The 23,492-nt window shown below is 36.1% G+C and overlaps 3 protein-coding genes across 11 annotated transcripts in view; 2 read left to right on the forward strand and 1 right to left on the reverse strand.

Moving 5' to 3' along the window:
- LOC113677094 (gamma-aminobutyric acid receptor subunit beta-2) lies at positions 1-8,619 on the forward strand. Of its 2 annotated transcripts, XM_089197836.1 has the most exons (11): positions 1-142; positions 1,595-1,685; positions 1,856-1,951; positions 2,695-2,795; positions 3,030-3,097; positions 3,946-4,163; positions 4,937-5,019; positions 5,515-5,652; positions 6,178-6,392; positions 6,700-6,861; positions 7,113-8,619. In XM_089197836.1, exons 3-11 carry the CDS (start codon positions 1,875-1,877, stop codon positions 7,308-7,310), a joined length of 1,260 nt encoding a protein of 419 aa, XP_089053962.1. In that variant the 5' UTR covers positions 1-142; positions 1,595-1,685; positions 1,856-1,874; the 3' UTR covers positions 7,311-8,619. The 2 variants fall into 2 exon arrangements, with proteins under 2 accessions (XP_089053962.1, XP_027049650.2); XM_027193849.2 differs by lacking the exon at positions 1,595-1,685 and having other exon boundaries at positions 7-142.
- LOC113677093 (gamma-aminobutyric acid receptor subunit beta-2) lies at positions 8,372-22,880 on the reverse strand. 6 transcript variants are annotated; one of them, XM_027193847.2, is made up of 9 exons: positions 22,713-22,880; positions 22,318-22,586; positions 13,467-13,556; positions 12,840-13,014; positions 12,272-12,489; positions 11,790-11,872; positions 11,394-11,531; positions 10,299-10,684; positions 8,372-9,756 (listed from the first exon to the last, which is right to left on the reverse strand). In XM_027193847.2, exons 3-9 carry the CDS (start codon positions 13,541-13,543, stop codon positions 9,481-9,483), a joined length of 1,353 nt encoding a protein of 450 aa, XP_027049648.2. In that variant the 5' UTR covers positions 13,544-13,556; positions 22,318-22,586; positions 22,713-22,880; the 3' UTR covers positions 8,372-9,480. The 6 variants fall into 6 exon arrangements, with proteins under 6 accessions (XP_027049648.2, XP_089053957.1, XP_027049645.2 ...); XM_089197831.1 differs by having other exon boundaries at positions 22,692-22,837; XM_027193844.2 differs by lacking the exons at positions 22,318-22,586; positions 22,713-22,880 and adding exons at positions 16,318-16,405; positions 16,915-17,202.
- LOC113677108 (gamma-aminobutyric acid receptor subunit beta-2) overlaps positions 19,125-23,492 on the forward strand; it is a 14,810-nt gene continuing 10,442 nt past the window's right edge. The window contains exons 1-2 of one of the 3 annotated variants that reach the window (XM_089197834.1): positions 19,125-19,177; positions 19,906-19,976. The gene's annotated coding sequence lies outside the window, so the exon portion shown is untranslated. Of the gene's footprint in view, positions 19,178-19,545; positions 19,804-19,905; positions 19,977-23,492 lie in introns of those variants that run through there. The other 2 variants (XM_089197832.1, XM_089197833.1) reach the window with 2 other exon arrangements.

Below are 23,492 nucleotides of genomic sequence, written 5' to 3' on the forward strand. Positions count from 1 at the left end.
AGGTGATTGTAGCGTGTTATTGTTTAGCTGAGATTTCGGTGGGATGCAACAAAAGATTCTGTTGTATGCTAACGCTTTCGACAGCAATAACTTAAAAAGTATTCATAAGAGAAGTAGGAGTTTCGCTGTTACGCAAGGAACAGTAAGATCATTTTATTTTACTACTTTATTAAGTTTCACTTTCGTATGAGGGGAAATGCAAAGCTGTAATATTAATTATGAATTCTCATCTATTTCTGTTGATATCTCACTTTTTCTCCGTATCGACCTAAAACGTTTCTGTTCTTATTTGAAATTGAATTTTCGATGAATGTTCAAAACTGTCAGGATTTTATTACTCTAGAATAATTTGTAAAGAAATCTGGAAATTTCCTTCGTAAACGTACATGTAGCAGTAACTGGTATTGGGTAATATGCATTTCTCTCGTATAAGTACACAGAGTTTACTTTTAATCTAACAAGTGTAAAAAGTAATATATTATTTCGAGAGAAAAGTTTGTCGGTGGTACCGAATGTGTAATTCAGCTTTGCTCCGATCTTCTTTCATTTCTGACTTCAGCCGAATACTCGAAGCGTTTGACCGTTAATAAGTGTATTGTTAGTAAACAATCCACAAATGAGAAAGTCAAAACGTATCCTATAATTGGCCCAATTTACAAATAAAGCTCATCTCAATGCGGATTTAAAAGTGATACTTTTGAAAGACGGCAATGTTTGATCACAAAACTGCTTAATAAAACTCATCTTCATGGCCTGCTCCTCGGGAAAATGTTGTTGAAAATGTTCGGTTGTACAGTAATTTTGCTATCCTTATTTTCATTCTCTTTTTCATTATTGATGACTTTTTCTAGAACGCAATACTTCAAATGTTTCTTTAAAGAACCATTCCATCATTAAAGGATTTTCATCAGTCGAGTGAGTCCCTACCGTGCACTGAAGCTTATCAATAAAAAGTTCGACATCTGAATAAACTTTATCGTCACTTGGTTTGCTATTGAAAAGTAGAACCGGTTAGGAACTAGTATACCTGAGTAAGAACTGCATCACGCAGTTTGCATTTCATATTCTTGCACGTACCCGAGTAACGTTGAAAGTTTGAGTGCCATAGAAATAGTCGCGATTATTCCAAGCTTTACGACGTTTCCCCTTCTAAACGATGGTACTTTATTGAAAATTAACAAAAGAAATCAGAAGTATGAAAATTAACTTGAAATTACTAACAATTTTTTGTCAAGATCTATGTTTTTTTCCAACTATATCAGTCAGTTTTATATGCATTAATTGGAACAGAAAAGTACTCTGATTGCAGTCAAATTAGTTTTAAATCTTATTAACACGCAGTGGAGTTCTCCGTAAATTTTTCATGCTTAAGGGAAAGCCTGATGATTTCTTCCTTATACTTAAAGACACTTGGTAGACAAAATCGGGGCGCAGTTTCAATCTTACAAGTTATTTCCATTTAGTTGAACAAGAAGAACAAAAGTTTCTCTTTGTTAGCACACTTCAATGTGGGAAAAGTGAAGTGTATCTTTGTGAGAAGGAATGTCATTCTAATTTCGAATCTAATTTGTTATCGTTTTTTCAATTATTTCAGAAAATTTCAAGGCGTACACCTCGGTTTGTTGGATGATTATAGAGTCTTTATTAAGGAACTTGCTCTTTGATAATTGATTAAGCAGCAAGAGGTAAAGTCATTTGAGGTTACAGAGAAACCATATGACACACCTTACTATGCAGAATCGAGCTTTATAGGTCTTGTACACAAACAGGGTGACATATGAATGATCACCTTTAGCTCTCGTAGCAAGTGAGACCCATGACTTGTAGCTCGTTCACCTTTAGATCTCCTTCCTAGATATTACAGACCTGTTATAATGGAATTCAGACCAACCTTGTTAGCCGCCTTCAGTCTTGCTTTAATGTTGGATTTTGTCAAGAGCGAGGATCCAATGTAAGTATTTTTTTGATGTCTTACATATTAAACCTCATCTGCTTGGAGAGGTTTATTTCATTAAAATGTTTTACTTCGCATTTCAGTTATAAAAACATGATAAGTTTTTCACTTACAAATCCCCTTATCAGTGTGCGTGCACGCTAGTTTTTGAACATAGTAACTCGTCACAGAAAAACCCGTCAAGAAAGAAATTTTAACAACGCACATACGTCTGAGTGTCTATTTGTTAGTCCACGATCGTTATCTTTCCTTTAGACCAAGGGTAGAAGCGCACTTTGATTCTTCGAAAAAGTGCTTTATCCTTGCAGTTATCATCTCGATCGGGGAATTTTACAAAATTTTCGTACAGCTGCCGCTCGAAGCAATGCAAGAATTGTGCTAGTTTAGAATAGTCTTGTGCTTAGTTAATTTCTCTACTTCAATCGAGGTGATGAAAACACCCTACATATAACACCACGCCTTCTCTTGCATCTGTTTCAGTTCAAAATAAATCAGCCACCTGCACTCCAAATAAAATAGTTATTTAAACAGAGAAAACAGCATCTATCTTTAAACGAAAAACCGTAGTCGTCTTCTTTTGGTATTCGTTACAACAATATAAGTATAAAACCCGATGGATATTTTGTTAAGTGCCATTATCGATAAGAAATTTCGAAAACGCATTTTCCACATATTAAACCTTTTTGCTTTTGTGCGAGGTATTGAATTAACCTATGAGCAAACGGAATTATTTCTCTCAGGGAAAAGTACAAGAAAACGATGGAAGAGGCATACAATTTATCGGTGGCGATCAACAACAATTTGAAGAATTACGATAGAAAGTTGCGGCCTAATGCTGGGGGTAAGCGTTGAATTTGTATTTGAATTTTTAACTTTGTATTGGTACATGGTAGTTTACTTCACCTCGAATATATTCAACCATGCATGCATTTCTCATCTTGTATCTTCGCCCTCTTTTTGAAGCTTTCTTGATTCACAAACTGCTGAGAATACAGACAAGTCTTTTGCAAGATTTTAACTGCACGTATCATCTGAATTGAGTATAAAATTTATCATTTGCTAAATATTCGTGCAGGAGAGCCGGTCATGGTCCAAGTAGAGTTCAAAGTTATTTCATTCGGTGAAATTAAGGAAGTGAACATGGTGAGTTGTTGTTGACTATAAAGTTTCTCCATTGAGGATAAGATAGTCTGTTCTGATTGCTACGCGTTGCAATGTCAGCGTTATATTTCTGTAGCATTTATCTTCCGCGCCTTTATTTTGCCCTTCCGCCATTTTTGACCTCAGTGGTTCGTCTTTCATAGCATCGGATTACATTGTAAGCAAATCACCGGTCAATGGATATTTTCTAGTATACAACCCAAACTTAAAATATGCATGGACCACTTTTGTAAAAAAACCTTGAGATAACGTACCTGTATGGTACAAGTTGTCGAGGGTCGGTACAAATTGGGATATCGACTCGTATCGGTTTCTTCAACGTAAGATATTCTTTGTTGGTAAGTGGATACCAGTGGAAATCCTGAGCCGTGGAATTTGCTAGTAAAGACAGTTCGTCGCGAAAACATAGACAATGCGAGATATACGTACCATAAGCAAAAGCAACTTGGTAAGAATTGTCCTCAGAAAGAGATCCATAAGGGGCACTTCTTCCCTCGGCTTTGGTCTCTCTCACTTTCAGGTCATAAAGCAAACAGGCAAACAGAAACTATGTTACACTCCGTTTATTGACCGGCTGTAAGAGAGCACATCAAGAGCTAAAAAACTATATCATGTTTAAGTAATATAGGGCCTATTGACATGTACAAAGGAACTAAACAACGAAAAGTTGATAGAATCAGTAGGTCATTTGACTGAAAATGAAAAAAAAAGGTTAAATAGAATATGATTTTAAAATAGCATCCAAATGTTAATTTATTTTCTATAAATTTTATCAAAGAGGAGCGGTTTCACTTCAAACTACTGATGGTGGTGTTTATAACAAATTTTAGGAGTACAGCATGGACATATTCTTCCGCCAGTGGTGGAAAGATCCCCGAATGAGGCATAATTCTACTACTCCATTTAACATGGCGTTTGACCCAACAAATGTCTTCTGGACACCGGATACTTATTTCTGGAATGTTAAGCATGCAAAATATCACTACGTTACCAGAGAAAACATGCGGGTCAGAATTTCTGCAGATGGGGAGATATACTTCAGTACGAGGTGCACATAGAGTTTTTGTTCATTATTTATCAGAGCATGTGTTTTTTGTTAAGAGCTATACGTATACATTGTCAAAATTAGTTTTGAATTTTTTTGGAGGGCAGTTATTATCGTGTCGAAGGAAGAAGGCAAAGTCTGTTCTTAAGCCCGGTGGCCCTCACTACGTAGCAGCTAATTCCTGTTACCATCGCATGAAGCGGCTAGGATTATTTTTTTCCCAGTGGATAGTATGCTAGTCCATATATCGAAGCTAAGCCCCTCACGCGGTTTTTTTTTAAGGAGGGGGGGGGGGGAAGGGGGTAGATACGGCTTTTGCAGTCGACTGGTTGTGGGATAATCACAATTTACCCTCAGAGTTGTGTTAGGTTTTCCTGAAAATTTACCAGCATCTGGTTACGCTCTTTATTCACCCTGGGTGAATAAAGTATCTTTCACAAACACAACTTTACGACTTACTAAATTGCAAAGGGGGATTGAAAAGTGACAACATGACGATCTCAGCCAAGGCTTGATCACGTCAATACTTCCAAGACGAGGAGTAGGAAGAGAAAAGCCCAAATTAAAGAAACACGTTTTTCATCACACAAAGGTTCAACTGATGAGGTGAAAAGTTGGTTTTGAGCGCTCTCAATATTGTCGGTCGGAGCGCAGGAAAACTGTTTATATCCACGTCCAACAAACTCCTTTTTTATTTTCTCTCATATTATGTTCTGTTGCAACACCCAGAGGAAAAAGTTTACTTGGTACAATGTCTATGTTATTTGTTTTGTTAGGATAACGATTGTGGCTCAATGTGACATGGATCTGCGCCTGTATCCAATGGATACCCAACACTGTGCATTGAGAATCGAGAGCTGTAAGTATGGAAATGGACCAGGTGCAAAGTAGCGGAAAATTTGCCCCTTAACTCTCGCTACTGCAAAGTGTTTAATTTTTTTCCATTTGAAAACATTTATCAATCAGACTATTGTTACGGTGCTGAGTTTCTTCTGATGATTTATGTGCATGTTTTTTTTACTATTTTGTCCCTTATGGGGCTTATAGCAAACTTCGGTTAGGGTCGAAATATCAAAGGTAATCACGTAAGATAATTAAGCAAAATGAGTCAGATGATGTGAAATCGAAAATATTATAAAAGATAACATTAAACTGCCTTACTCTTAAGGAAACGCGCACACCAGATAGCAAGTGGTTTTCTTTTGTTTCTAAATTGATGAAAGTGTATTCACGAGGCTCAAGCGAAACATATGCAAAAATGCAGTACGAATCTTCCTTTCACCGATTGCGGTTCTCGCCGATTGTGGTTCTAAAAACATTACCAGGCCAATCCTGTTTCTCTGTTTCTCCTCAGATGCCCACACAGTGGCAGACGTAGACTATAAGTGGAAAATTAGTAAAAATAAAGGGATCGAGATTGTCTCCTCAGAGTTGGCTCAGTTTGATCTTCTTCGCGTCGTGACTGAGAATAAAGCAAGCACTAATAGCAAAGGTGAGATAACACATGTATTCTTGGCGCATATCCCCTTATTACCTTAGCTTTTCCCAGTGAGGACCGAGGGGAAGGGGAGGGGGAGGGAGGGTCTAGCCTTCTCAGCTTATCATTGTATCCTCTACGTGAAATACCCAGCCAGGAGTTCTGCTTCTACCATATGCGAGACAGTGGCATCTCTTTACCCACCCAAAAATCTATTTTAGTGCTCAGCTCTAATCTATGACAAACCATTTTCCCCTGTTTAACCTATAAAGAAACTAAACTTGTGATATTTGCTCTCTATCCTTAAAAATCTTGAATCGGTATATTGGAATTTTATCAATGGCCGCATGGTTACTTAACGCATATTTGACTCATTCGAATAGGTCTCTATAGTGCCTCACGTATTCCACGAGTAACAAAGTTACTGATCCTCTGTTATTCCTTTTCCACTTCAAACAACTGTTATTTTTAACTATTTTAAGTATTTTAAGTATAAAACAGAAGTACACTTAAATGGCGTCCATGGTTTTCTTCGCTCAGGTTCATTTGCCAAATTAGTAGCGGTGTTCTCCTTCAGACGTCGTCTTGATTATTACATTTCATCCGTGTACGTACCGGAAGTCATCTTGGTAGTGTTGTCATGGTGCACGTTTTTCATCACACCATCAGCTGTTCCGGCAAGAATATCTCTCAGTATCACAACTATTCTGACCACCATCCTACTATCCAGCACCTTAAATTCAAATATTCCAAAGGTAAAACGCACGGAAATTGCTTTCTCGGGGCTGTTATTTAACCGTGTTCTGACCCATGCTCATCGAGACGTTGATTTTTGCCAACAATGTCAAGTATGCTTATCGCTAGCACGAGAAAAGAATGATTCATCTCAAAAAGATATGCATAAAACATTTCTATGACAATCGTACATCTTAATAATAACTGGCCTTTAGCATCTAGAAGTTAAGCCCTAGAAAATGTTAGATCATACGACCAAGGGTGTGTGTCGGACGAAAGTCGTTCCCAGGCTGTAGTAATTGTTAAACTGTTACTTTTAAATTTTAGGTCAGTTACATGAAAGCCGTAGACTACTTTATGCTAACGTCCTTCGGCTTTATCTTCACGGCTTTGGTGGAATACATTATTGTGCTGAACACCCCTGAGGCATTTTCAGATAGTTTCAACTGCTTCGAGAAAAAGCAGAAGAATGAACCAGTTCAAGTTCAGGTAACTTCTATTCAATGCTGTCCTTGAAATAACACCAACGAGTTAACTCATTGGCATAAATTCGGGGTCAGACAGTTTTATTGTGATCTTGCGTTACAAACTTCGTCTTACGCAAGCTAGATCCCCGGATTCTCCTTTTGCTGCCGTTTTGAAAAAAGCTTTTATATAGCACGTGTAAGGAGGAAGGATTAGCACATTTTGTCCTTGTGCATAGTTTATGACCTGTTTAGTAAAAATTGTGCTTATTGCAGGACGGACCAGAGGAGTTGATTCTTAAAATCAATGCCTCCCCGAAGATGCTGGACCTGAGCAAGCCCAGGAAACCTCCTGAGACTAAACCGAGCCCTCCCAAGGATCACTGGGTCGACAAATGTTCCCGTATCCTTTTTCCCGCGTTTTACGCTCTCTTCCTCATGGCATATGTCATACATTACAAGAGAAAAGAGTGAGGGAAGGCTCCTGGGACTGGTCGTCTAATGGAATGTTGTCAGTCCAGGAGTAATTCGTGGTTATCTCTCTTCATAACTATACGGAGTACTCTTTAATTATTTAAACAAATCAGCATTACTTTGCAGTCATATTCGAATCTTACAGCTTACAGTCTTCGCGACGTAAAATGACGCGAAGAATCATCACTGCTACGCGAAAGTTTGAAAGTTTGCATTATCTGTTCATATACATATGATATGCAATATTTATTTTGGTAGCTGAATTGAATTGCGTCGAGGCTTGCGCTCTTGTATAAAAAACTCAGGTAAAAATTGTACGTGCTCTGATGACAAACTGCAGCCTTTGCCAGTGCAAGTGCGACAATGCTAATACAGTGTACAATGAATATATAATTATTGTAATAAAATGATTAGAGTAATACTACTCCTATCAATAAGGAGGAATGTTCGGGAAATCGGCCAGAAAAACTTGAAAATGATGGTTATGGCCGCCGTAAATAGATTATGCAAATTTCAGCTGATCTTAATTAGGCGAGAATGCGACCTTTGGAATCAACGTAAAAAGAGCTGTCGAAGATCTTATTCCTCTCGCAAAGCAACATTGAAATCCTCCGTTCTTCTTCAATCATAAATATCTTAAATTCAACAACGAACTGCTTCTTTTAAGAGCTTCGAAAAAACCGCTGCCTTTTGGAGAGTGGGAGTTAAAACAATTTTTTTTTCAGTAGCTTAACATATATTTAACACTAGTCTTGGTTTCTCTCGACATTCGTAAAACAGCTTTAAGCCCTTCAATATATTGAAGGACCTCTCCCAAATCAATAGCTCCAAAATAAGCATATACTCCATATACGTAACACTAAATTTTCCTACTGAGTGGGTTTATGTGTCCATCGTAATGATGCGGTAACAACCAGATAAACTAAATTCATATCTGTTATTATCGCTGCCCAAACTCTCCTTATCGTGTTATCAATAAGGACTATTTAAACCAAATGATACTTAAAACTTCATCAATCGCAAATCTACTTACTATTGTCGTATTTACAAACCAAGACCGATGGCTGGCTAATCAATTTTTATTAATGTCATGTTTTTTTTTTGTTAACATGATAAGAATTCGTGCGCTTTTCTTCAACTGAGCATACTGTAATAATTATATCAGGAAGAAGCCATCTATTTATCATGAATACATATCTTGATTAATGATTCATCTTATAAAGAGTAGAAAGTCTAGGATAGATACTTATTGAAATTGTTTATAAAAGGGTTAAAAAGGCAGGAACAATAATGACAATTCCTTTACTCGAGGAGATGATTTGGTATTTTATCTTTGCTCTTTTTAAGCTTATCCAGAACACCGTGAACTAAGTGAAACCCCTTTCATCATCTTTTTTCCAGGATGACAATCTACGCCGTACGTAGAGAGTCTTTTTATCAGCAATGAACTTTTCGGGTACTTGTTTATCATTTAAAGATACGTTTGTAACCGATGATTATTCAAAAAAGCTCAGGAGGTAGGATCTATAAAATTAATTGCTTTTCTTGAGAAAACCAATTTTCTTTTACATTGAATGAAAAAAATTGGATTCCTTGAGCTAGCCCTACATCATAAATTATCAGTCCAGGCCCCCTACATCAAAATTCCTTTTTTCTATCAATCCCCCAATATTCTTCTATAAACCATATCAGATTCTCAGTGTTAGACACTAAATTTGAAATAGGACACTCATCACACGCAAAGAAACTCTGTTCCTCGCTTTTAAGAGTTCTAATTATCTTATCAATTGTAGTGGAAAGAAATGTAGACGAGCGGATTGGCTAATACTAGTATGACAACTATTCTGATTCCCAATAGAAACGTTAGCCAGGGTGACCAGGGATTTGCTTCGGAATCCAGATAGGAATCTAAGTTATTCTCAAGAGTGTTTTACCCTAAATTTGTACTTTTCGAAACTGCATCGTAAAACCTCGTTTTTCAAAATCGGCATTGTTTTAATCGGTTGGTTTTTGTGCTTTGTACGTCAAAGTGGGCCGGTTCTGATACAGAAGGAATTATCGACTTTTATCTCATATCTACAGTTGTTCAAAAATGAATGGAGAGAAATTTCTTCAAATTTTATAGATAAATATCGTTGAAGACTCCACCGTAACTTTCTTGTTGAATTCTCTAGTCCAACACATGTCCCTTGGAGTCGCTCTCTTCCCTGAGCGCACTGTAGTATATGGTGTACGCGACGAGAAATGTGACGTACAAAGTTGGGAAGAGAAATCTTGACAATCGGTCGATCCAGTGCGCCTTAGTTTTTGTTGCTACTGGCGGCGTTAAGGGAAGTTGCTGTTTTGGTTGTGGCTTCAGCTTGATATTTCCCTTGTTATTCCTGATTCTACAAACTCCTTCATCCATCACTTGCACAATCAGATCAACACTTCCCTTGCTGTGCGCCTACAAAGAAAAGAAATCTCTCTTTACACTTTGATCACCGGGATTTTTGGTCATTGGGATAATCACAACCAGGAAATGTAGTGTCAGCTTATATAGAGTGATACTTAAAGCGCTATGATTAGATTATATGAGGAAAAATAAAACATTTGACGGTCAGAAATACATCGACATGACCAAGCTTTCGAAGCCTTCAAGGCTAGCTCAAGAGTTTCCTTCTACTATTCTTTTAATCCCTTTATAAGGAAATTTTTTCCAGCCACCTAATTGATAGACAGAGCTCATTAGAGACCAAAAAAGCCCACAAATTACTTTAACAAAACAGTCCACGTTGGACAGTCTGGGAGTAAAATTACAAAATATTTGAAACTTCCGACAACCTGATCTTACGTAACGAATGATAATAGGAATCCTCTGTACATCTGCCAAACTGAGGGCAAGTGCAAATTATTCAGCCGTGCCGTAACCATTCAATAGAGAGATAAGAGAAAATAATCGTTTTTAAATGATTAAAGTTGAGGATAATCTTTTTCTCTACCACTTACTTCACATTCCATTGCAATTTCCTTTTTGTCTCCTCTTTTGTCCTTCTTGAACCAGGAAGGTAGAGAAAACACGGGACTGGTGTTGAGGACGATGATAAATTCGATTAAGGCGGCGAAGATGAAGCCAAAAGAGGTCAGCAAGAAATAATCAACGGCTTTCATGTAGCTGACCTTAGGCATGTCTCTGTTAACGTTGCCTTTGAGTAGAATGGAGGTTAAAATAGTGGTGATACTCAGAGCCACTCTGGCAGGAACCGCTGAAGGGGAGATGAAGAAGCAACACCACGACAAAACAACCAGGACTACTGCTGGGACAAATATGGCAGAAACAAAGCTCTCTGTGCGCCGTCGAAATGAAAACACCGCCTTGAGACTTGCGAAGGAACCTAGGAATGTTTGGAGGAAAGAGAGTCGTTTGATACGCACTCGGGCTTCGCTACAATTCTCTAAATTTGGTGAAGTTTTTCGTTTCGTCGTTAGTCTGTTAGCTAGCATTATTTGGCACAGTGAAGAGAGCTAAACTTAACTACTCAAGCCTCGCCCTCCCATTCAAAGTACTTTTTTTATCTCCTCATGTCGTTCTCCTCAGGGAACTCGTTGGTGAAATAAACGTTCCAAAGAATAGTTGTTAAACTTGAATTTCTACTTTTCAATTTCTCAAGCGCAAATCAACGTTTTATCTCAACTTTTGCGAATTGGATCACTCCTCGGTCCAGTTCTGAGGATGATCCTACATTTATGTCTTGAAAAGCCCCCTTATCTGTATCATTTTTCGTCCAGTTATGTAAAAGATGTTGTAAGAAAGAATTTGTGAGAGATAAAGTACGGTTAGTCTCACCTTGTTGCCTCGAGTATTATTTATACTATCTAAAAATTACATTAGCCTCAAAATAAAACGAAAAAGAAAACTCTGTACAACGAAGAAAAAGTACAGGAAGAAAGTTTCTAGAGAAACCTCATTATTACACTGGTTTGATACCAAGTGAAACTCGTTGCTTTTGTTCGTACAGATATGAGAATTACGGACATTCCACTAAGTAATACCGTCCACTAAATTTTGCTCATGATTTTATCCGCTTTATTTTTAAAACTCACCTTTACTGTTCGTCTGCGACTTGGTGTAAGTTTTAACATCAGTCAGATCAAACTGAGCCATTTCCTTCGACACTATCTCTACACTTTGTTTATCGCCTCCCTTCCAGCGGTAATCAACATCTGCTGTCGTATACGCATCTAGAATGAGACGAAATAAAAAAAAGTAAAAAGAATTACAGTGGACCTTGGCACAGTCCAGTTGATCTGTACGGTTTCGATTCGTATCAGAAGAACTGTAGGACGAATTTCCACATATAACAATTGTCATAAAGAGAGAAATGGCTCGGGAATCCTCACTAGCGTGCAGGAAGTTGCATGTGTTCCAAAATTACTTCGGATTATGTGATTTGTTAACAAAAAATATTGTCTTTGGTTGCTGTGCCGTTGAATACTTACAGCTTTCTATGATAAGAGGACAATACTGAGTGTCCATTGGGTAAAGGTGCAAATCCATATCACATTGAGCTGTTAGTGTTATCCTGCGAGAACAATAACAGAAAAGGTCTCAAATAACAATGTTGATCCTTCTGCTCTAAGGAGCGACCCAAAAGTACTTTCTCCTTACAAAATCAGTACAAGTTTATGTAAAAGAGAACTGAGGGGAAAAGAAACGTATTGACACGGGGACATCATTCGATTAAACTCCAAACTTAAGGGCTAAAATAAAAGTTAATGAAGAGGTTTGGCAGATAGAGCGGGAGTTGAAAGAGTGTATTTAGATCTTGCCATTAAAATTGAGGCGGACATAGAATGAACTTTTTCAAGACTGAAATGAAATAGTTTTGAACCTTTCTCTAAGAAAAAGATGCAGAATCGTCAGATCATCGTTGCTGCGAGTTGGAATTATTTTTCTTTTGTTTTTATTAGTGCAAATTTACCTTGTGCTGTAATAAATCTCCCCATCGGGCGATATTTTCACTCTCATATTCTCTCGGGTGACGAAATGATATTTAGCATCTTTTACATTCCAGAAGTACGTATCTGGAGTCCAGAAAAGCTTTGTGGGATCCGCTGCCATATTGAACGGTTTGCTATAATTATTCTTAAACCTTGGATCATGCCACCATTGTCGCATAAAAATGTCCATCGAGTACTCCTAAAAGACAAAGAACGTACACTTCACTTTTCAATCAAGACTTTTTGGGAGCAAGATTTTCTTATTCCCATAAATCATGCTTTTGTTGTATCGAAAAAGCATAAATTGTTCCTTGATTTAAATCAGGAGTGGCTGATGTCATGGTTAGTTACCTGGGGATTTAGTCGCTTTTAGCTTCCTCGGCTTAGGTTTACTTGTTTACTCGGTAAAATGGTGATCAGTTTTCTTCACCTACAGGAATACGTTATATTATAAACTTAACTTAAATGCACGATCTTTGGATCTGCTGTTATGTAATTTAGGCCCTTAAGTCAAACTATGCGAACCTAGTGAGGATAATACAGGCATACCATATTAGCTTCCTTGATTTCTCCAAAGGATATGACTTTAAATTCTATCTTCACGATGACAGGAGGTCCCCCTGCATTTGGCCTGACTTTCTTGTCATAACCAGTTAGACTACGGTTTATCGAGCGCGACAAGTTATAAGCTTCAATCATGCTACTTCTCACTTCGCTTGTAATTCTGAAATCAATAAAAAATAATTTTTCAGGAACATTTTTACCTACGAAGGTAACAATTTATTACACCTGGTCTCAGTGAACCTGATAAAGGACCAAATCCTCTGAGAACTTCAATAATATTTACCGTTAGCACTGTAGCAAATTTTATAATCCCAAATAGCCTCTAGGAAAGTGTTCTTGTACATTCTGATGATAAATAACTATTTGTTGCGTACATTTCCGTGTTAAGAGAATCAATATTCATTATGCTAATATGCTTAAACTTATTCTTTTAAATAATTGAGTTTGGTATTTTTCATAAGCCTACAGTGTACTATTTAGCTGCTAAACTAATTTTGAGGCGGTGTGGTACTCTGCAAGCATATTTATCTTTGTGATAAAAGCTAATAGAAAACTATTTTATTTTCAAAAACGAGAATTATAGGACGAGGTAGATTCATCCTTAAGACTTACTCTTTACCAAGCCCGTAAGCAACAAGACTGAGGCACATCAGAAGAGCTGCAGCTATTCGAAGACATGAGGTTGCCATCACGGATATGTCACTGCAATGAGTAGAAAGATGTGAACAACCTTTTCTATCAAGCAAATTGTTTGCGTTCGAAATTTCGTTTGTTCAAGTTATATATTAGTTAACTACCTATTTTGGTTACTTTGAAACTTTTCTCATTAGTTTGAAACTCTTAAAAATATTCTTCAGATGGATGAAATGTATTTTCTCGTGTGTAAGCCATTTTTTAACCTTTGTCTTGGCTTCGGAGGCAGCTAATGAGCGACTTCGTATGATAGCGTCCCAAATTTTTTCTTTTTGTATTCTGTGGTATTGGGACGAGGGAAATAACTTTTAAGTTTCTTCTTATTTTCCTTCATATAATCCTGAAATTACTTCTAATACTTACATAATTGATTGAACCAGAAAATCAGTCAAGATTTACGGTAACTGTAACAGCAAAGCTTTCCTCATCCATGATTTCTCGGACTAAAAACTATCGATGAATGGGGTATTTTCGTCGTTTCTTCTAATTCTAAATGTTGCCAATTATCAAGGTGAGTATATCCCCTGGAGATATATTTACGTTTTTGTATTTATCTGGAAATTTCCACCTGCTTTCAACCCGCAGCAACGCGGATGGGGTATCTGTGGTCTCCCTTTGAAAACAACTTCCTTTCTTTAACACTTTTGTTGATAATATTGCTTTGTATTAGATAAGGTATGGTTATAATCGAGCGTTTGGGTGCTGCAGTAATAAATTTAAAATTTATTTTGCTAATGTTATCTTTATTTCTGTCTATGGATATCTTGATAAGAGATAAAACAAAATCGCGGCTACAGGTTTTGAATACGATGCGGGTTTGCGGGATATCAAACAATAACTGTGAGCTTCAGTGTTATTGTTTGGCAATCATGCTAAATGTTTCGTGCACGTCTTGAAAGCGTCTGCTGCGTCTTTTGCTAAAAAAAATTGATTTAACGCCAAAAAAAAAAACATCTAAAGGCAATTTTAATGACAAGACAAGAACTAACGTGGGGCTAAAAGGTAACATCGATTTCACGCTGAAAGACAGTGAAGATGAAATATGAAATCAAAGTTCAAAGCCTTTATTAAATACCTGTGAACTTGCTTCTCTCTTTCAGTTCCAAAAACTCATTTCATTTGTTTACAACTCTTTATCAGGCTAGCAACCGTGCTCAGTGCCCGCACAATCCACTATACATTCCAAAACGAAAATAACAGAAAATGACATATCTATCTAAGATTGTTTCTTTCGAATTGAGCACAAAATTACCTCTGTTCTTGATTATGTCAGCTAACTTTAAAACTTGTGCATTTTTTGCTTTTAATTTACTTATATAACACAAGATGAGCCGTTCCATCATTTTTTCATCACAACCTCATCTCAAAAGTGTCCTACATTTGCATCTCCACATCCCCAGCCACACCATGCTGATAAGGCCTAATATGGCCGAAAGAAACGGTTGTCTCTGGCTGCGAACTTGGTGCCTTACGTTGTATATCTCACTCTTTTAAATAGCGGCGTTGAAATACCACCAGCATTGTGGCGTTTCTGTGCATTTTATGGCTAGTCATCATCATCATTTTGTACTTTTTACTTTGGAATAGCCCATGGAGATCTATTTGTTTGGAAGTTTTTAATGATACTAAAAATAAATCCTCTTTGCTTCTCTATTTTCAATCCTTTTTTAACTTCTAACGCACTCTTTAATAGCTTAATATATATTCTGCGTGAAACTATCTCTAAAATGTCAACCACTTCATCAAAGAAGGGAATTCAATCGATTGACATAAAACAAACACAATAAATTCAACATTGAGAGTTTTCTTCATATATGCAAATTACAATTGTAAGGAAATCTGTTTTCTGGCAAATACAAACCGATTAAATAACTGAAAACACGCTTTAATGTCACATTATGTTCCTGTTGTAAACTGATGACAAATTATTTTTATCTAAATCAAGAAGAAAATTATGCTCAACACAATGAGGCATACTCACTCCGCGAGATTAGCATTTCTGTGCAAAAAGTCTGATACCCAACAGAGATGAAAAAGTTCCAGAAAAATGGATAGTTTGAAATTAAAACACTGAAAGTTAGTAGCAAACCTAAGAGTTTTTTAATCGGTGCGTGAATACCTTGACGAAGTCTTAGGTAGATAGAGATGTACCTTATATTCTCAATGCAAGGTTTGCTTCTAGTAAAAATAAGCGTTTTTGGCATAGAAGGTATCCGCCAAATATATTTTGTCTATTTTTAACCTGTCTATTTTAATACGTGTAATGGTTCGGCCACATATATATGTATGATTCAAACGGTTTTTAACTTGCCTCAGAAATTAGAATATAGTTACTTCTATGTTGGCTAAGCACTGAGGAAACTTAAACGAAGAAATCAAGCAAGTATTTGGCCGCGTGCGTTCAGCAATCGCTATGTGGCCCTTGGTTATCTCGGTCGCCAGAAAACATGTCAGTAGTCGTTTGCACCTACATTGCAGATAAATGAAGCAAAATCTACCAAACCATTTAATAGATTTTTAAGAGGATACCGTCATTATTTTCAGTTCTATGTAGAGCCAACTCGCTTATGTTGTTGAATATTCTATCAAATACCGGCTGATTGAAAACAGATTTTAATCAAAGGCGTTGGATTTTTTATTGATAGAGATGAGAACCGACGACGAAAAACATTATATCTAAGGTAATACCCTAAATTAATATTGTAGCTTAAAGTTTTGAGATGCGTCTTATATCGTAAACGAACAAAGCAATTATTCACGAAATCCTTACCTCGGTTTCAAGCGCTCAGAGATTTCCTTTTGTAAACCATATCTCGCTTCAGTCCGCTTGTGCCAGTCTTTACCGTTTCAAACCATTACTATACAGTTGGACATGATTAACTAATTTCATTTTACCCGAGGAACAGTTTGAGAAGAGCTGTTTGTTGATAAATCTCGTAGAACACTATTAAGCTGGAAGCATCGATAGTGTAGTCTCAGGAGACAGTGAATAATTTATGCGATTCGATAATCGACTCAGCCTACATGATACAAATTCCCCTATCACCTGCAGCTGCTACCGAGTAATACCAATTGGTCTGATATCAAAAATTATTTGTTGGCACGGTGTTATTAAAGTAGAGGGAATGATCCGCAACTTTTTGAGATTATTCAAGTAGCATGAAATAAACTAATTTCAGAAGATTAAAAAGTTTAGTTCACCCATTGTGGCGTTAAACGTTAGGATACTTGTTTTTCAGATGAAGAATGTTTGTCAGCACGGCGTTATCGAAGCAAATAGAAAATGCTTTTTGCAGTTCTTTTAAATATGTTAAGAACGAGAAAATAAATCAATTTCAGAAGATAGAAAATGTTTAAGCTCACCCACCGTGGTGTTAAACCTTAGGACTTTAGTTTCTCAACGATTTCCATTGCTACTGAAGCAATCATTGTTGGTTTGGAACAAACTGGTATGAAATCCATGTATTCATGAAAATTCTCTCGAAAAATTTCTCATTTGTTTAGACGTTGATCGAGCTCAGAGTTTTACTCGAACAATGCACAAAATTAAACGACGCAGCGCCATGTGGCTAAAGAGTCTCACGTCATTGTACACACAACGAAACCAAATATATATCAACGTAATCGCATGCAAATGAGGTTCGCACACAAAGTCAAGTTTAGTCGGTGCGATCAGGCCTAAATTCTTCAACCAAAAAGATTGATATTACTCTCTTTAAAATTTAAGGAGGTATTTTTCATTAGTTCTCACAAATAAATGTAACAATTTTGCTTACATATGAAGTCAGTTAGGAAGTAAGTCCGTTTTTGAAGAAAAAGAAACGGCGCGGAAATCAATTTTAAGATAATTTATTGTTTTCCACACTTTTTCAGTACATAATTTCTGATTAAAAACTGCAGAATAATTTACAACCTAATTTATATAGAGGAGAAGAAACATTTTCATGTTTTCTTGAATCACTCTGACATTGTGAAAATTGTGAATCGAGTTCAGGTTTTTTTTCCAAATATAAAAATAATATTGTTAAATTTCCAATGCCTTCATCAGTCTTTGTTTCAGTTCAAACCTTACGGCAGTCTACCAGTTCTTAATTGTTATAGATCACTTCTTAGCCAAACTGCAATTCAGAAACAGGAGACATGCAGAAAATACGTCGTTTGATTTTGCATAATCGTGTCTCTTATAGACTGAAATTTCGGGTTAATCAGAAAAATGAAATGCAAACCAATTACATAATAAGCCAAAACAATTTAAATTTTAGAGCAATTATTTTGCGGGTCATATATTACAAAATTCCTGGTATTTTGAGATTAATCAGCCGAATCATATCAAAAATAAACAACTTGCTGAAATTCAAAAAAAAAAAAGGAAAAAAATAAAAACTTAAAGGACGTTCAGAGTGAGGAATTTGTAAATATTTCTGGTATTAACAGTAGTTTTATGCATTTTGTGTTCAGCTACGTAAGAAATGGTTTGTTGCCTAGCGACGCTTTTTTAGTGTTTTATTTCCAAAAACATGCAGATTTGGAATTCCATTTTTTCAACCTCTGTGTTATCACCAAATATGTATTTTATAGTTTATATTCTTATCATGCATCAAAATTTTTTTGTCCAAATATTCCTTGGAAAGATACCTTCCAAAGTCAAATAAACGATTTTCACATCAACGACGTAGATAATCGATCTTAAGAAAACGCCAGAAATCATTTTTGTTATTAGCAATCATCTAGCTTGTAAATCATGTTTTAGATAATAATCAATTTATCTCGCTAATAAAAGTATGCCATAACAAACTGTTTTGAATTTTCAGCTTACCTTCGGAGAATTTGAATTGAGCTACATGTAGAGGTCGGCTGTACTTAAAATTTAAAGACGAATGCAAAACAAAATTTGGTTTCTTTGGTTACTACTCATAATTTTTGGTCAGGTTCATTTGGTGACCAGTAGATATTGAACACTAATTTTTTATGACCCTGTGTCGGACAACAAGTGTTAAGTATTATCAATCATTAAATGGTCACGGTACCAAAAGAGGCCATTCTGCTCTAAAATATACTATTAAGAGAGAAGTTTTTGTTGAAGAAGCTGTTTTAATTTGTTTGCGAAGAAGAGAATGCATATTAAATTGCCTGTAAAAACAATTTCTAAATTTTTGCGGTTTTGTGCTTGTTTTCAACCCACCTGATAAAGGGTTATGTAGAATTAGTTATCTGATCATTGTGTAGGCGTTCTTTATCGTTAGCGTTCAAAGACTTATCTCCGCAAAGGTGAGTGATTCAATCACTCCTTTCACTGACTCCCATCCTGAAGTGATCTCTTTTTTAGTGCTGTGAGCAATGAACCAATCCAAGCTAATCACGGCAAGATTTGAACTTTGGTTAAATATTTACAGCGATGAAATATTTCTTTTTAAACCGAAACAAAACCACTAAAGGAGATAATTTTTCAAATAGTTTGTTTACGTTTAAGTAGAGTGCCTTTAGATCCGCGACAAGATGCTGACGTCGTTTAGCCGATGGAAAACCTGTAAATTTATCGCCTCTTGCTGTGTGTCAAATTAAACCGTATAGCACCTCATTCAATATTTAGTAATACAGAATGCGTTTTAATTTCTTTGGGTCATCATGAAGTAAGTATTTGACACCTTATTTCTTCACTTTACTTTCTCGAGAGAACAATATTTAGTAAGATCACTGTCCTTTTTAAAGTAACTCTATGTGGCACTTCTTATTCATCAGGGGTCCGACAACAGATGTAAGTTATCTTCACTTGTACATTATATTTATTTCAAGGTCTTAAATTCATAAAAAAAACCATAATATCAACTTGACACTCTAACATCAAAAACTTCACTATTTTGGTTTTTAATATAAGCAATCAATTTTGTACGAAACTCTTGGACCAAATTCTTTATTAAATGATGTCAATGATATGCTCAGACTGAGAATGTGATCGAGCGGAATTTTCTGAATCGATCTAACACGTGACAGGTGGTCTGATTTCAAAAGCTTTTTGTTTGTTGCGATCTGTTTTTAAACTCCGAGATCTGAATGCGGATAATCAGAGTAACAATAATGAATAACGAGACAAAAGATCGGTCATAATCAACTGGCTTTGTCGTGTGTGTATTACCAGCGTGAGACAGTAGCCTTAGCTTTGAACAAACCGAAGTGTTCTTTCCTCCACGTTTGTGTTTTTACCTCTAAACCATTTTTTTTAAACCTTTGTATTAGAAGGTGGAAATCTGAAGAAGAGGTACGTGTTTTAGGGTAGAATAAGTGGGATGGAAATTTATAATCCCCTTTCATAAGCGTTTCCAGAATTTTTGTTGACTTGACGTGTGCTTTCTTCTCTTAGGGACGACAGTACATCGTACTCAACAAGATTCCTTTGCTCAGACGAGACATTGAGCCTTTAGGGAAACTCAGGTATATTAAAATATCACTTTTTTCAGTTTTTCTCGTGAAGTAATAAAATAATTTCTTTTCCATGAAGCTAGCCATGTGAGACAAAAACAAAGTTTTAAACGGTTTCTTTATCCTTAATTTCTAATCAATTAAATTACATTTTCAAAAAAAGCAAAACAGCGCAGTAAATAACCATTTGGATAATTCCGAATATGTTGAAGGAGTGGAACCAGTAAGGAAGAAGATATCATTTTTGCTATTGTATGGAAAAAGCAAAATATCTTAGCACACTTTACGAGGAAGCTTTTCCTGTCTGCGATTACCTCATCGTTGAAAAGTGAACGAGAGAAGGTGAAGTATTTGATTACCTCCGGTTCATGGTGATCACATCAACTTGCGTTTTGTTAGAACAAACCTCAATCCGTGATTTGAGACATTTAGGGGTAGTGACAATTCTGTGCGGTATTGGGTCAAGCTTAAGCACTATGGCGCCTCAATTAATTAACATATAGGACTTTAGATTTGGAATTATTTTCAACTTTTGAGTCTAGCCGTCGGATAACTTAACATGTTTGTCGTGCTTGTGTTTGATAGACCCTCAAAACGTTGTGGGTGGGTCGACCCGTTTGAAACACCTGCCTTAGGAGATCTTAGCCAAATTCTTCATGGGGGTAACAGATGAAAGTTTATCGACCACGGACCAGGAATTGATTTGAAGTTAATAGGAGTGATAATTCAGGAACAATTGATTTTTGTAAAAGCTTTCAAATTTATTGCAAATTATCTTAGGACCAACAAACCATACGCAGAAAGTAAATTTAAACTTTTGACCTTTTAAAGATAGGTGAGAGATCACGTTCAACAACACTTTACAGGATTAGGAAAAATATAAACCAGGACAATTTATGAAAATCTCTCAACTGAACATACATTTAATTACGATGTAAACCAAGTTAGAAGAATTTTATGAATTTAGCACGAACAATTTCAATTTCAGAAGCCTAACGAATAGTTTCTTATTTTCCATCGCGAGTAATTTATGCAACTCATTTCAAAAGGATTTTTTTTTTATCTTCAAGGCCACTATTTGCTACACAGTCACCTTTGACCACTTTATTGGTATAATTTTTGAGTGGCTATCTTATTGTAGTTTGTCGCAAAAATGTTTGGAAAAGTCAAAAAAGTTGTTTTCAGAACTTTTCATTAATGGGCTATAGAACCACGAACACTTTAAATTGTTGAGTTTTGTTTCATTTTGGTACCTGTGCTGTTTAGGGAGTAATGTTACGAAAATGGTGAAGTGTCTTTTTTTGGTTTTCTTAGCTAAGAGAGAGTCTGCCTTGCTCCTAAATTTAGATTCAGAAGAGCATTGGGTCACAAAACAGCTTCAGTTTTTAAAAATTATCTTGCAAAGTGATTGGAAAAGATTGATGGCTGTCGTCGTCCACGCCCATTTTTAAAAACAATTTCCTTGCCTTCGTCGAAGCGTAGCCAACTTTCCCTTAGAGGAAAGACAGCGACCTTCCAACCACGCAAATGTTTCATATAAAAGATAACAACCTAACCAATCCGATTTTTTGGATATTTTAGATTTAACCAAGTTTAAAGTTTCGAAAATTTTCGCGGTATTCTTTGTAGTTACTGAATCGATCATAACGCAGTAGCTCTAGATTTCACTGAACTACAAAATTTAACAAACATACGTGGCTAGTTAGGCAAGAATGAGTTAGGAGCAAAGTAAAGTAAAAACTAGAATACCAGGTGTTAGAAGTAAAGCCAAACTTTATAGGCAGATAGAAACAATTACACAGCAATCTACGAGTTATGACTTTTGCAAAGATTTGAACTTGCTAGGTAAAAAAATTTCACATCACCTTTTCAATTTAAAAACTTAGAATTAAAGCAGTCAAAACAATTAATTATTATTTGATTTTCATCCACTGCAAAATGTTATTTTTGTGTGGTTTCTGTGGCCGTTGTACAAACTTTCTTCTTTCTTTATCTCTACTTATGGACATTATTTACTGGCTCTGCTGTATCCAATCATACTCTCAAGTCAGTTTAACCTTAAAAAAGGGAGATGCTTACAGCTTTCACAAACACGCTGATATCGACTCAGAACAAGGAGTGGTTAATATTTTGCTTTGTAATAAGGGAGACGAAAAATTAACTGTATTTCTCCCTGGTTGAGTTTTGAACTGAGAATTTTATTTCTTATTTAACTTCTAAATAAATTTAAAATGTCGCATCGAAGAAAAATTAATGCGAAAAAAAAAATGGAAAAAATTTCATGTGATCAGATAAGAATTCCTCATAAAAGAATACTTGACATCAAAAACTATGTTTACTTACTATTTCTCACCTGAATTTAGAGTGCAAGATCTTCCTCTTACGTATTCTTCAAGACGTCAAACCGTTGCTCAAAAAGGAAGCTCTAACTTTGTTGTTGTTCTGAATCCAGCTGGCGTTTTTTCGGCACAGCCGTTGTTTTACGGTAACATACATTCAACCTAGGACCACAATACCGCAACTCACTCGCAAAACGTAAACTTAAGACATCCTGCCTCAGTCTCTGCTGCAGAAGGGTAAAGGTGAACTTGGATTGTTATTCGGCCGTCGGCCACAGTATAACTGTAAAGTGTAACGAGGAAGTTTTAAGAATTAAACCAGAGATAATTTTCGACTTATCTTAATGGAATCTACTCAGAAAGTTGCGATGAAACGATATTGATTTACATCTTCGCTCAGGTCTCAAACCTTTCAGACGGTATGCGGTTTTCACCAAGTAGATGACGGTTATATCAGATCAGAAAAACATTTTCGTAAAATATCCATCAAACCAACTGGGATATTTAGTTAGAGGCCTTATGTTGTCGGGTTCTGGTTATACGGCTTAATTTTCATATTTTTTGTCAAAGTTTCCCTTGCTCTCAATAGGGGAGCCCCTTTTTTGGTCATCATACGATAATAGTCTCTGCATGCCGTCTTGTTTGGTGGTTTCATTTAATTCACAAATCGTTTCTAACATCCCAGAGCGGTAAATTATTTATTTTCCAAAATATCCTTGTGGAACAATGTTCTAATTTCGCGTTGAAATCAGAGCATCACGCAGTTTAAAATCTGAACCTTGATTCTAATCAACCAAGAGGGTCAAGTCTATCCTTAAAATATCTATCAAACCGATTGCAACCGGATGTTTCGTCGACACGTTGTACATTTAATATTGAAGTACATGTCTAAATGTTTTGATTCGCCGTTCGTACTGATTAGAAGTAACTTAATTTTACCAAGAATAGATGCAAAAGAAAATTCTGTTGTACTGTGGGGCGAGACAGCATTTTGGAAAGATTACACGCTTATCAGTTTCAAAATTGACGCATCTCCTAGAGTCTCTGTATAACTTTATCACTCATATTAGTCATTATTGCAATGCTAGAAAAACTCCTTATAAATTTAGTTGCGGAAATATCCTTTAATTCTTTCTTACTGAAAGTATTTCATAGGAATTATCATCCCTAATAAAAACCTTCCAGTTTA

The sequence above is a fragment of the Pocillopora damicornis genome, chromosome 2 (genome assembly GCF_964200805.1).
Source record: "Pocillopora damicornis chromosome 2, jaPocDami1.2, whole genome shotgun sequence".
NCBI lineage: Eukaryota > Metazoa > Cnidaria > Anthozoa > Scleractinia > Pocilloporidae > Pocillopora > Pocillopora damicornis.

Excerpts from the sequence above, each read along its gene's own strand:
- LOC113677094 (XM_089197836.1), top strand. The coding sequence starts at position 1,875 with ATGGAATTCAGACCAACCTTGTTAGCCGCCTTCAGTCTTGCTTTAATG. Across the intron at positions 3,098-3,945 it reads AAATTAAGGAAGTGAACATG|GAGTACAGCATGGACATATT; the intron begins GTGAGTTGTTGT and ends AACAAATTTTAG. Across the intron at positions 6,393-6,699 it reads TAAATTCAAATATTCCAAAG|GTCAGTTACATGAAAGCCGT; the intron begins GTAAAACGCACG and ends TTTAAATTTTAG.
- LOC113677093 (XM_027193847.2), bottom strand. The coding sequence starts at position 13,543 with ATGGCAACCTCATGTCTTCGAATAGCTGCAGCTCTTCTGATGTGCCTC. Across the intron at positions 11,532-11,789 it reads TCCTCTTATCATAGAAAGCT|ATGCGTATACGACAGCAGAT; the intron begins GTAAGTATTCAA and ends GTCTCATTCTAG. Across the intron at positions 10,685-11,393 it reads GTCGCAGACGAACAGTAAAG|GTTCCTTCGCAAGTCTCAAG; the intron begins GTGAGTTTTAAA and ends AAACATTCCTAG.